Source organism: Pseudochaenichthys georgianus, chromosome 11 (genome assembly GCF_902827115.2).
Source record: "Pseudochaenichthys georgianus chromosome 11, fPseGeo1.2, whole genome shotgun sequence".
Classification (NCBI taxonomy): Eukaryota; Metazoa; Chordata; class Actinopteri; order Perciformes; family Channichthyidae; genus Pseudochaenichthys; species Pseudochaenichthys georgianus.
Window position 1 is genome coordinate 11,218,973 of NC_047513.1, and position 13,621 is coordinate 11,232,593.

The 13,621-nt window shown below is 40.0% G+C and overlaps 1 protein-coding gene across 4 annotated transcripts in view; it reads right to left on the reverse strand.

Annotated features, from left to right (window-relative positions):
• The window catches only part of hivep1 (HIVEP zinc finger 1), an 87,154-nt gene that overhangs the window by 22,022 nt on the left and 51,511 nt on the right, over positions 1-13,621 (reverse strand). The window contains exon 1 of one of the 4 annotated variants that reach the window (XM_034094087.2): positions 9,407-9,437. The exons of the other annotated variants lie outside the window; for them this stretch is intronic. Within the exon in view, the coding sequence (XP_033949978.1) occupies positions 9,407-9,422 (16 nt within the window). The 5' untranslated portion in view covers positions 9,423-9,437. Of the gene's footprint in view, positions 1-9,406; positions 9,438-13,621 lie in introns of those variants that run through there. 4 annotated transcript variants of the gene reach the window in all.

A 13,621-nucleotide genomic window follows, 5' to 3' on the forward strand; every position in this document is an offset into this window, starting at 1 on the left:
ACCTCCTCTAGGAGGGTCCTTACCTCCTCTAGTGGGGTCCGGGGGCATGTTTTCCCGGGAAGATTTTTTTTAAATATTGAAGTTAAAAGCATCAATCTGGTGCACTTTGAGAGCAAGATTAAGAGATCTATGGATACATCTCTCAACACCCATATGAAATAGAACTGTAAACAGATTTTCTAGTTCTTTACAGATATTTTACAAATCACTCCCCTTTTAAAACAAACCGTTTGAGACCCACTGAGATAACTAGACTAAAGTTAACTATCTAAACACTGAGAGTCCTTTACTTCACCTGAGCTGAGGTTATCTGAGACTCTCAGTCTGACAGGAGATAGTTCTCCCTCCTGCTTGTTGTTGAAAAAGCTCCTTATCCAGGGCTGCCAACATTTGAGTTCAGCTTGGAGTGAGATTTTTTTTTTGGTGAACTGAAAAAAGAAACGTTCATGTGTACAGTGTTACAAATGTATTGAACATGTACAAACTAGGGTTTCCCATTCATGTACCAGGCGCTACAGTGGAATACGCACATACACAGTGTACCCGCGACTCTTACAATGAATGCTCGTTAATCAGCTCACAGCATATCAAATAGCATATAGGTGTAAGCAGAGGTAAAGTGCTATTTTATAAGTGGGGGGGGGGGTCCTCACCTCCTCTAGGGGGGTCCGGGGGCATGCTCTCGGGAAGATTTTTTTTTTAAATATTGAAGTTAAATGCATCAACCTGCACTTTGAGAGCAAAATTAATTTATGGTAAACAGATTTTCTTTTTCTTTATGGATATTTTACAAATCACTCACCTTTTAAACTGTATTCTTGTTTTATTGTTATATAGTATTTCATAACTGTTTTTCATTTATTCTCATAAATGGTGACCAAAACGTTTGAGACCCACTGAGATAACTAGACTTAAACACTCAGAGAGTCCCTTACCTCACTGAGCTGTAGTTATCTCTCTCAGTCTGACAGGAGAGAGCTCTCCCTCTCATTGTTTTAGAAACAGCTCATAATATCCGTTAGCGCAGCTAGCTAACCAGATGCTAACAACAACAATACAAATAGTGAGTTTGGTAGAAATATACTGTATAATAGTAAAGTTATTTAAGATGAAGCCATTATTGAAGATTTTACATTATAAATATTCCCCAAAAGTATTCAAAAGCATATTCTTCCAAACTCCTTGCTGTACTCATCTCTTTCGACTCCACTTCGAGCGATAGAATGACTAACAAAGAACTGCTAACAGAGCACTTATATACTAATAAAGGACTGGCTTATCTAAAGCCAGTTGAGTAGCACTTGAAATGATTGGCTCTATGAAACCTGATGTACTTATATGATTCTGTTTTCCTCAAGGTTGTGTCTTCCTGGTCAAATGTACTTATTGTAAGTCGCTTTGGATAAAAGCGTCAGCTAAATGCAAAGTAATGTAATGTAGTATGACACACAGGAGACTATTGATGTGTGTAGTGAGTTTGGTAGTAATACGCTGTATAATAGTGATTGAATATTATTGTATTCTCTTTTTTCGGAGTTGCACTTTGCAGACTGTCCCTGAGCATTCATTTCTTCTCCGGCTGCAGATAGAGACCAATGTAATGTGTCCAGCTCGGAGGACGGCGCGTATTGGCTTTTTTTGATCAAAATGTGATTGTAGTTCGTTGTCAACCTTACCACGGTACTTAGGAGACGTCATTGTGTCTGAATAACGTTTTGTTCATGAGTTATTGATCCATGAAATCAGAATCTCCCAATATCGTTCTAACTTTACTGAACTAAGCCACAAGAACGTCCCATTTCGTAGACCGCTCGGTTTGCTGTTCCTTCACTTTATTTGTATATTTATATACATTTATTTTGGACGAAAACTTAGCGTGAGGAAAGGCAAGTCTGGCGTGAGTGCGTGAGATATGGGTTAATTGCGTGACTTTCACCCTCAATGCGTGAGTGTTGGCAGCCCTGCCTTATATCCATTAGCTTGGCTAGCTAGCACCAGATGCTAACCACAACGATCTCCAGTAGATACCCACCGGTGCGCGAGCTCTCTCTCTCGTTCGCGCACGCACACAAAATGGCTCGTGCCACACACACACAGAGCAGAGCTTGAATGAAACACAGAGACCCAGAAGTAAGCTACTTGTACTCACGAGGCTATGCTATTATGTGCAGAATCCCTCTCGCTTTCAAGTGGTTTTGATTGAGTGTCCACGACTAAAAAACGATACATTTTTCACTTCGCTGTTAGAAAATAATTTGGCGCTCTAGCTAACAGGAAGTCAATCAAGTGTCACAAAGTAATTTAGCCTATGGGTAGGTCAAACATCGAATGGGTGCTGGCCATTGGCCTAATCATATCACCTGTGTTGGCTTTATGTTTTTGGTAAACAAATGTGTCTGTTTCACTGATTTTCATTGATGTAATCAATAATTTTTCTAATTTAATAAAAATAATAATAATTTTCGGGGGGAAAAAAACACATATTTCTTGGGGGTGCTTAGGGGGTGCTTTGGCAATCCTGGGGGGTGCTTCAATCATGCGCTGTGATGTGCAGTCGACACGTTGGATGCGATCCGAATTATCTCCCACCATCCAACTAACAACAACGTCAAGCCTTTGGGCTAAAACTACGGGTGGGCCGAGGACAAATACACATGCGTTAATCACACGTTAAAATAATTAGTGGTGTTAAAAAAAAATTGCGTTAACTAGGGCTGAACGATTAATCGATTTTAAATCGAAATCGCGATTTTAAATGATGCGATTAGCAAATCGCGAAGCCTGCGATTTTTTTTAACATGTTTTTTTTTTTACAATCTTTTTTTTTTTTTTACAATTTTTTTTTTCTTTCTTGTGTGTCAGTCATCCACACCAATCAGAAGTGCTGTGCTCCACATGTACTAGCCATTTGTAATCAATCAGAAGCGGCCCATGATAGAAGGTGATAGACAGATTGATCCAATCACCTGCCAAGTGAATTTGAAAGTACCTGCCCTTTCCAAATGGCTTCCAATGGAGCTCTCCTAGATGGTTTGGTGAAACAAACCATCTGAGTCAGGTTAGTAATGCTCCATCACATGTTTCCATTACAGTGAATCTTAAACTGAAGCTTGACTTTAAAGCAACCCAACGGAAGTTTCATGTAAGTTTAGTTCTTTCACTCGTAGCTGCGAAGGTGCTAGAGACGGGAGTACGTTCATACGACCTTCCTTGCCGGAGTTATGGCCGCATTTTACAATAAACTTACGTTGGGTCGCTTAAAAATAAATCGCTTAAAAATCGCAATTCAATTTTTTCCCAAAATCGTGCAGCCCTAGCGTTAAAGCTTTATTAATGCGTCATTAACTCGTTAACTTGACAGCCCTAAGCATAACATATACAATTGACCAGTGGATGAAAACACATTTTGTGAGTCTCTTTGCGTGGAGCCAGTAGTGGATATAACAAACCAACGTACCGAAGTTGATGTCTGGACTGCACAGTATAGCAAACTAAACAAAGGCAGTGTTTGGAGAGGGAGAGGAGGAGGAGATGCATCAGCAGGCTGAACATGACGAGATGGGAGCTGGCAGTTGCCCCCTTCTTCCCTGTCACTGTGTGGGGGGGAGATGGATATTATGTAACTCAAGCACCTCAACCAGCCTGCTGCACACGCACCAACATCAAACACACCCTCGCAGTGGCTGATGCATTCTTAGAACGATCACTAACAAGGAGTTTTTCCAGTTAACAAAGCCAGATGGAAACCTACGTCTACACAGGACATGATAAGTTAAATGTTGCTAATTGTTTGTCATTCTTTGGGAAACATGTGCAGACATTGCCTGGTTCCATATTCCAGATTTTGGAGGATTGACCACTTTTCGCCCTAAGCGATAGTCAACGGAAATGTTTTAGGGTTTGGTGGATAAAAATGACCTTGAGGGTATTTTCAACTTGTAGAGCCTGGCAGATTACTCAATATTCAAAGAAAATCTACTTGCACTGTTCATCAGAGCTTAAGCAACTAGTTGGATAAACAGTTAGTTATTTGACATTTTAATCATCTGCAAAAATAATTTAGGTCATTTTCAATCAAAAGTGTAACGCTTTGGTTTTGCATATGATGCTTCTCAGATAAAACAGGACATTTAAAGCCATATCAGGTTCTGGGAGCTTATTTTTCAGCCAAAGACGTTTAAATGTGTTTGCTATAACTGAACACAGATGGAGTTTAAACAATACATCACAAGAAGTAGTATTAATCTGCAACTGTTTTGATGTTGATTAATTGCTTAATTATTTACTCTTTTTTGACAGTAAATGTAATCTTTATTGGCTTGAAATGAAGAACAAGCAATCTATTATGCTGAGCTTGGAACTTTTGATGGGACTTTTAAATACGCCAACAATCTATGATAATAGGTAGTATCCAGATTAATCCAGAGCTGTTTTAACTTCTTTGTTCCTTCATATAATTACAGTTTTATATAACATGTAAAAGCAACAAGCTTCCCTTTCTTTGAGAGTGATTCATCATCAGTGTCACTCACCGAAAAAATGCAATCAGTCTTGTATGACGAGATTACTATTATTAAAAGGAAGACGTCTCCTCCTTTAATAGTCACAATAACAGCTGGGAGGTGTGTGAACTTTGCATAATACCCTGTCACCTTTGAGAGGAAAGTGTGTTTATCTTATTTTAGCTTTTTCTTCCTGCGGCCTGTGGAGGACACGCAGCATTTCTGCAGCCCTCAGCAGCCGACCCATGCAATAATTGGCCATAAGGGTGACCGTCAGCATCTGACACATTCTTCATCCTCACGGACACGCCCGTACAGAGAGACGGCCTTCAGGGAGAAGAACCGGTCTGAGAGCAGACACCCACAAGTGCTACAGGAAATCCCGCGGACAGACGATGATGCAGAGCAGAGGAATCCCCCCCCCCCCACCATACCGTGAGAGTGTCCCATTACCCTGCAGTCTATCATCATCAGCTGGCTGAGAGGGGAGAGCAAAGTGACTTCCTTCCCTCTCCTTCCTCACATTAGCCGGACTGAGTGAATCGCTCTATCAAATGTAATTGACACAAAAGGACGGAGGAGAGGATGAAGGATAAAGAGGGTGTAGAGGTGAAGAAATGGGCCGATAGCGAACAAGAGCATTTCGGTAATAGACTTTGTGTTAAGGTTACATCATTCATGCATCACAACAGCCTAGTTTGAACTCTAAAGTGTGGTTGTAGCTTAAAAAAAAGGTCCCAGAGACATTACCGAACAAACGTAGCTAATTTAGGGTGTTTAAATGGTGCGACTTCAATCTGAGTAACCTATTAATAATGTATTTTATCTGGAAAAAAACGTCATAAGCTAGTTAAAGTTTCTTAAGGGTTAGGGTTGTGAATGTGTTTTGGCTTTTCTATGTTACATGTTGCTGTACGTTTAATATCTTTAGTTAGTAGTTTAGTTTTTGGTCAAATAAAACCCTGTCAAAATTGAGACAGCATTTTCCAAATAATGAAGTCTGTCTCCACTTTTCTTCAGGGCAGGTAACGTGCGTGTTTGTCCAACCAACAGTCCAAACTAGATATTCCACTTTAGAAACGTTAGGCATGTTTGGCATATTGATAAATAACTTAAACAATTTAATTTCCAACTTAGTTAAGGATTTAAATAAGGCTTTATATTCTTCCTTTTTTGTGATTTCAATAAAACTTAATTTGTTTTCTTCAGTTTTTTTTTATTTACCGTTTTGTTGCATTTTGTTATGTATCTAATTGAAAGACACAATGACAAAAGAAGCTAGCATTGAACGTCTCCTTATGTCATTAATTGTTATTGTTTCTCATTAATAGTGTTGCAAATTTAAAAAAAAGTATTTGGTTGACAAGTTCTTTCGGAGTGTTATGACAACATGTCAATATGAAAAAGAACGTAATAGTAACATGAATATATCAAACTAAGTATGTTTATTGATGAGGCAACCATTACTAAAAACGATGCTGCATCTATATAGCATTTAAAAATAAAGCCTTTGAACTGAATGGAGAAAGAGGAAGAGGAAGAGGAGGGTTCGGTGTACCTTAGGACTTAAACAAAGCGTTCAAAGAAATCTTGCTCTCTCTCTCTCCAGCCTGCAGATCAGCTGCTGACTGCTGAGCATGAAGGCGAAGGGAGGCTGCAGCTGAGCTTGTTTACATGCAGCATGATGAATGGAGTATGGGCAGGTACGAGTTAAAAAAACACATTCTGCCTTAACTAGAGCTTCGAGGCGAGGCAACCTTTTAATAATGTATGCCTATAAACGGGCTGAGATGCCGATCGTGTACACAAGAACAAGAACAAATGTGGATTTACTTGCTTGAGATCCATTTTCCATAATAATAATAATAATAATAATAGAGGACATGTTTGGAGGAAAGGCCTGGACCCTTCCCTTGTAATAATTTGTGACAAAGCTGCAAACACCAAGTCGACAACTGAAATATTGATCAGACGCAGACAAAGACAGTGGTTTGGTATCTGTACAGTACTGCTGCCCCCACGTGAAACTGTAGGTGGAAGAAGCAGCAGTCTGAAGGCCACTGATCATTGGGACTGCGTGGGCACCCTTGCGAAACATTGTTATAAAAAGAACACTACTGGGTGGGTGTGTGTGTGTGTGTGTGTGTGTGTGTGTGTGTGTGTGTGTGTGTGTGTGTGTGTGTGTGTGTGTGTGTGTGTGTGTGTGTGTGTGTGTGTGTGTGTGTGTGTGTGTGTGTGTGTGTGTGTGTGGGGGGGGGGGGGGGGTTTAATGGTGCAGGCGGGGATGAACATGAATATTACCTCTTCGATCTTTTTCACAACAAACACACACAGACACACATTCCCCCCAAAAATCTGCCTGCACCAAAATAGAAGAGCAGGAGCCAGACTCTGAACACAACACAGAGAGAAGCTACAGCCAAGAAGCACAAACTAATTATGTCCTTCCTTTGGCAGTAAGAAATCATGAAAGGTGTGAAGCCTGTAAAGCTTGTTTTATTTAGGATGTAGTAAAGTAAATCACAAGCTGCCTAGGAGAATCTGGATTCTGCAGCTAACAATTATCTTCACCAGGGCAGTGCCCGTTTGGGATGTGCTTGTTTTTTTAAGTCAGTCTTTGCATGCATTTACAGGCGGAACGGGGTTTCACTGTTTTCTGCACAACTGCTGATCCAAATAGTTTCATAGCAACAGTTTCAGCAAGACACAAGTGATCAGTCCAAGGCTTGGAGACATAATCGAGAGATAGAAATGTTCACCTGTATATTTTACGTATTTTATCTACCAAAAAAATCTGTTCAATTGTACAATTTAGTTTGTTTTCACACCTTTACCTTGCCATCAGAGTGGGGACTGAAGCCAACATTTCAAATAACTTGTGCTTGCCTTTTTTAAACATAAATAAATATATATATATATATATATAGGCCTACTCTTATTCCTTTTACCTTTGCTGCTGTATCGCTGTCAAGTTCCCTGCTGCTGCACGAATAAAGCAATTCTGATTCTGGTTATCTATGTTTTCTATGAACCACCAGACTCCATTGACAAAAGCTGCGTTTTGACACACAGAAGTCCCTGGTCTAGTACAGCCTGTTTTTGTCAATGGAGTCTTCAAAGTGAACCCAGATAACTTCTTCCAGTGCCCTTCGAAAATGACTGTTTGACAGCACAGTCATTTGTTTGGATTGTGAAACAACATCAGAAATGTGTGAGAAATGCTCATCAGTTACGGCCTACTGCCCCAAATAATTCAATTCGCAAGTGAGAACAAAGAAAAACAACACATTTAAACATTTGGGAAGCAGTTCTAAGTAGTCACATATGAAATGTAGTGAAGAAGAAGAAGAAAATGTGGAGAAAATTGGAAAAACTGAAATATAAAGAACTATTTGTTAGAACATTTTCCTATGAAAATTAGCGATGAAATCATCTTTACAACTCTCCTACACTACTGCACTATAAAAGGTCCTAAATGGACTGGGAGCAACTTATCACCTCATATTCCTGTCTTTTTGAGCCTAACTGTTTCAGATAAGACATAAACACAGTCGCTGAAATTCACCAGCAAGTCCTCGACTGTACACAAACACCCACTTCTTTCTTTCTTAGCAGAGGCAACAAAAAGTGGAAGTAAAACAAGCTGCACGTCAAACTTTATCCAGTCAGCATCTCGAGTTCCCTTCTTGCTTGAAAAATTAACACTACTGACGGCCAGTGTTGACGGGCCTCGTGGGACAGGAAGCATGTTTCAGTCGTCTCCGTTCGAAAAACAAGTTTTGCAAACATACAGTAAGCTCTGTACAGTATGTCAATGATTAAGGAGGAGGCGGAGGGAGAAAGGAGGTCACATGCAGCTACGACTGTATTTAATAATCATGGTGATTAGGTGCGAAATGAATATTTGTCATTGGTTTATATCTTTGTGTTTCTGTTTCTTTGTGACACCCGGATACCCTAGCACTTCTTCAATACCACTTAAATGTAAAAGGTAGCATATTTGAGAAAATCTAATATAATTTTTTCAATTTTGAAACAACTTTGTGATTCCGTTTGTTCAGTAAGATTGTGTGAAACGATGAAAAGCTCCGAACAGATACTAAATGGAACTTGGGTGAAATTGTATATATATATATATATATATATATATATATATATATATACAATCTTGTTTAATTGGCAAATTTGAAGTCATTGTTTGAGTTTTTAGGAAAAACATTTACTCAATTTATTTAGAGATATAGATGAGAAGATCAATACTACATGTTCCCAAAAATGGAGCTAGCATCAGTTAGCTTAGCATTAAGACAGCAAACAGGTGGAATCACTTAGCCTGTCTCTGGTCAAAGGTACAAAACCAGCCTATCAGCACCTCTAAAGCTCACTGATAAACACTCCGTATTTATTAGTAGGAATTTAACTTGAAAAGACATTCCAGAAACCTACTTGTGATCAACAATAAGATGGACTACAAACAAACCACAATAAAAACAGAACCTCCTTTGCGGAGATAACATAAACCTAGGGCAGCCTGTGCCCCACATGGATTGTCAAATCAAAACTAAAAGCAGCGCTATCTTTAGTTTAAGGAACTGAAGTCTAAAAACACGCTCGGGTCCCGAAAGACCCACGGCCTGCTTTTTGTCGTTTACCGTGGCGCTACGGTTGACTGACGGCATGCTGACTGCTTCCTGTGTTGTGTCGTTCACCTTGACATCCCACTCAGTCTCACAAGAGCGGAGTTGTTTTTGCTGTGGACTTATAGTACGAGTCAAAAAACACGTCGAATGAAGAACATTTCTGCACCTGACACTGACATATTGTTCAGCACAGAACAAACTTAAAAATAGTAACTAATGCAGGGTGTTTTAACATGTCTATAGGACAAAATGTTTATTTCTTACCCTGCTGATGTTTCATGGAACAAACACTGAGGAGCTCCTTTTGTTCGAAGGCAACAAGTGCACACACACTCCAGTGTAAACACAAGTGTGTGTGTGTGTGTGTGTGTGTGTGTGTGTGTGTGTGTGTGTGTGTGTGTGCGTGTGTGTGTGTGTGTGTTTCCGCCCTATCAGCTGTGGCTGCGCGGGGCGTTTTCCTCTGAATAAAGTGACGAGGAGGGGAATTCCTGTAAGACCCAGGAAGAGAGAGGGGGGAGGGGTGAGGAGGGGAGGGCCTGCCCAAACAGAGCAGTCTGGGTGACGTCACTTAAACCGGCTCTGGCTCGCTCCAGGGGATCCTTCCCTTCGCTCTCCCTCCCTCTTTCCGTGTGTGTCAGAGGGGGAGGAATTTAGTGTGCCCTGCCAACTGCTGGTTGCCCAACAGCTTACTCACGGGTGAGGAGGACTTCCTTCTCTTCATCCTATCACTCTCTTTCTGTTCCCTCTAAATAATGAGGTTACATTTTAGAGTTGTATAGTTGTGTTAAAGCTGCGGTAATCAACAGAACATTTAAAGGCAACTATTTTGATGTCTTTTTTCTATTTTATGTAACTTTAAACTAAATAATAAGCAGGACATTTAAGATCATCATATTTCACTTTTTCTGACATCATTTATGGCACTTGGTTGCTACTTTTTGATGTCTTCGATAACTTTCCTCATGGAATACATATAAATATAACTGGACTGCATTAGTGTAAATAGCCAAGTAACAATAAGTCACAATAAGCATTTCAACTGGAAAAATGAACATGCTTTTACTTACCTATCTTTAGTTTTTAAAATGTCCATCTTTGATTAATAATTAAGTGGTTAATTTGATCCAAATTTGATTTCATGAGAAGAAGTAGAGTTTCCCATGCCATGCCTTAAAAAACCCAAACAAAGGGAGAGGAGGAAATCCGTGTTTAAAAGGATTCACCCTGCTCAGGGCAGACAGCCTGACAGCCGACAAGAGTTAGGCAAACACGACTAGCCGGCTGTTAAATGACAGAAGCATCTCCCTTGTCTGTTTGTTTAACCTCACTGTACTGGAAAAAAAGAGAAAGCAGCCTCTGCTTTACTTTTGTCTTGTCATTACTGGGATTTCTGAGGGTTTGGCCGCAAAAGAGGTTCAGAAAATCTGATTAATGTTTACCCAGGTCCAACAATAAACAAGCGTGACCCAGCAGTTTGTGCAGTGTCATCGCTGATGTACGGAAGACAAATAGTTCACGGGCAAAGACCTCCAAAATCAACATCGTACTCTGTAATTAGGCCGGCTAAAGCAACAGCATAGAGTTGGGGAAAAAATAAGCACCGAGTCACTGAGTCGGCCTTTACTGTTTTTAAAAATGACCTAAGGAGGGATCACTGTGCAAACACTGGCCCATAAGTGTTGGTGTGGAGAGCAGTGGAGGACACGACGCCTCATCCCTGTGGGAACATGTGAGATAATCACAGCTGAGCTGGGGATAATGCTCCAGGGCCTGAATGAAGTAATCCAGCTAGTATCCTCTAATACTCTGCCCTCTGTGTGTTAAAGAAGTCTCAATACATGCACATCCTCAGTCTGCTTGAAAATAGCTAAGAATTGAATTGTTTTTGTTATCCTTTGCATACAACCAGACGCCCACACTGACCCCTTCCTACTCTGAATACCAAACTGAAACCGATCCAAAACCACGTGGGGAGGAACCATGAAAAACAAACTCAGCGTTAGACTCTATTCAGAAAGTTGCTCCATAACCTTCTCTCACTTGGCGTAGAGTCGCGATTAGAACCGCTTTCAGGCAAACACAAAGGCCACATTCAGATGCTCTCTTGTTGGGAGTTTTTGGCCGAAAAGTAACTAACTTAACTTTTATCAAAATGTCAAACTGATGTCTGAAAACAGCATGTTCAAGTTCAAGTCTGAGATACATGTACTAGAGAGTTCAAACTCTGGACACTTTGGAAAAATAACATTATTGTATGTGCAATATTAGTTTTTACTATCAAATGCAATAACCATTAATAATCATGAGCAATATTACCTTTTACTAACATGTGAAATGTTACCTTTACACATCATGTGCTATACGGATTTTCAATATCATGTGCAATATTACGTTTTTATTTTAACTGATTCATCTTCACCTTTGTTCTTAAGGTACTGGTGTTACATTTGAGACACTTTATTTATTATCCTTTGTTTTCTTTCCTTCATGTACTACAATATGTATATTATATAATAATATATCAGTCCCATGGGTGGAATATTTTTTTGCTTTATGAACTATTAACCCGTTAAGCCCCATGCCTGTTTTTCAGGTTTCAGGCTCGAAAATGACATGCCCAGAACAAATGACTATATCTTCACTTCTAAAAAGGGGTAAATTAATAATTTATTTTCTCAAAGCAATGATACACCTGTGAATTTGATGTAGAAAAGTCAGAATCAATATAGATGTAAATTCAGATTGCACATAGTAAACATTTTTTAATTATGGTGTCCGTCCAAAGAAAAAACATTACTTATAGTGAAAACCACCCTTGAATGATGGGATAGTAGACAAAAATCTTTAGGAATCCAAACTATAACATATAATAAGTTCCCTGTATCAAGATTGATGCAAAACAATTGAAATTTGAACTTTAAAAAAAAAAAAACACTTCTGGGGTCATTTGGGTGTATTTGCCATATCTCTGGAACGGATCGGTCAATGTTGGTGTTTGAAACCACTTTTGAACCGTTAGAGCCATTAGAATCAAGGGGGAGTTCCTAAATCCATCTAAACATTACCATTGGTGAATGAGAGTGATGCGCAGCCAGCATGCCCAAAACCGGAAGTTGGGTTACAGCTCTCATACACTCTATATGAAAACTACTCTTATTGAAAAAAGATGTATGATGGATTATCAGTAATCATTTCAAAGTGACACAGAGACATTGGATTAACCTTCAGCAGCGTAAGCGTAAGACGTATTTGCCGCTTTGGCCCTGCAAAGTGAAGTAGTAAGTTGTCTTTCCTGGCCTCTTTTGGTCCCACAGTGAGGATATTATACCATTGGAATCTGTGGAATCTCAGCTTTCATATGTTATCTTGTTTGTGCAGATGAAGTATAGAAGATCGCTACCGTAAGTTATGTGTTAAGTGCGTTAGCACTCTTTTGCTTAGTGCTAATTCAGACGCTGGGCGTTAGAGTTGTGTTTTGTTTCGGTAAAAATGGTTCATATCGTCAGTTAGCTGAGTTTCTTCCCGTTAAGTGGGTATGACACATTAATAGGTTGTTAAATGTTAAGAAGCCCTGAGACACAGTATTACGGGCGGGGGCTATGGGGCTTAACAGGTTAAGTATATTTCACTTATGATATGTCTTTACTACTAGAGTTATTGCAGGAGTATGGTGCATTAAATGTTGGTCCTTGGTTAATGAATACATCCAAATACTTACACTGCTGCTACAATTCCAGAGAAGCCAGCACACGGCCACTTACCATCGGAGACACATTTATAACTCTGAGGCATTGACGCAACTGTGAGTCCAATCAGAGGAATCTAACACAATGCTGGCCAACAAGTTTAATCCGGTTGACAGATGTTGCTCTCATATCTCCGGATCTAATCACAGTGCCATCCTCGCTATGGAGGAGAGACTATTACAGCCGCTGAGCCTTCAAAGAAAAGAGACAACTCTTGATTAGATCTTAGATGAGTGCAGCGAGAGGCAGCGGGTGTAACAAAAGGCAGAGAGCCCATACAGGAAATAAGGATCTAAGAGGCATGTGAGGTCATTGATCACATAAAGAAAGCAGCAGGATCCTGCTCAGGATCAGCTTCTGGGTCTTGGCTGCCTCTCTTCTCCACCGTCTCCCTTCGCCTTTCTGCTGCTTCCATTGCCAAACAGCCGTCAGCCTCTCCTCCATCCGCTGCCTCCCACTGCTTGAGCCTCAGGGGGAGGAGCTGAGATGTTAATGAGGGCTGTTGTGATGGCTGTAAGTGTATGTGAAGTGTTGTGAAAGGAAACATGTGAGACGTGTTAACAGCATGAAACCCATTATGATTTCATTTAAACAAATGTCCTTTTTGCCTAGATTGTAGAATAATGACACAACGTCGGGCTGTACCTCGTTAATGTCCGAATCTTTTTTAATGATTAGACAAGCGGCAGCTATTTTAATATTCAGCTTATTGTCATACTGTAGATAGTATTAC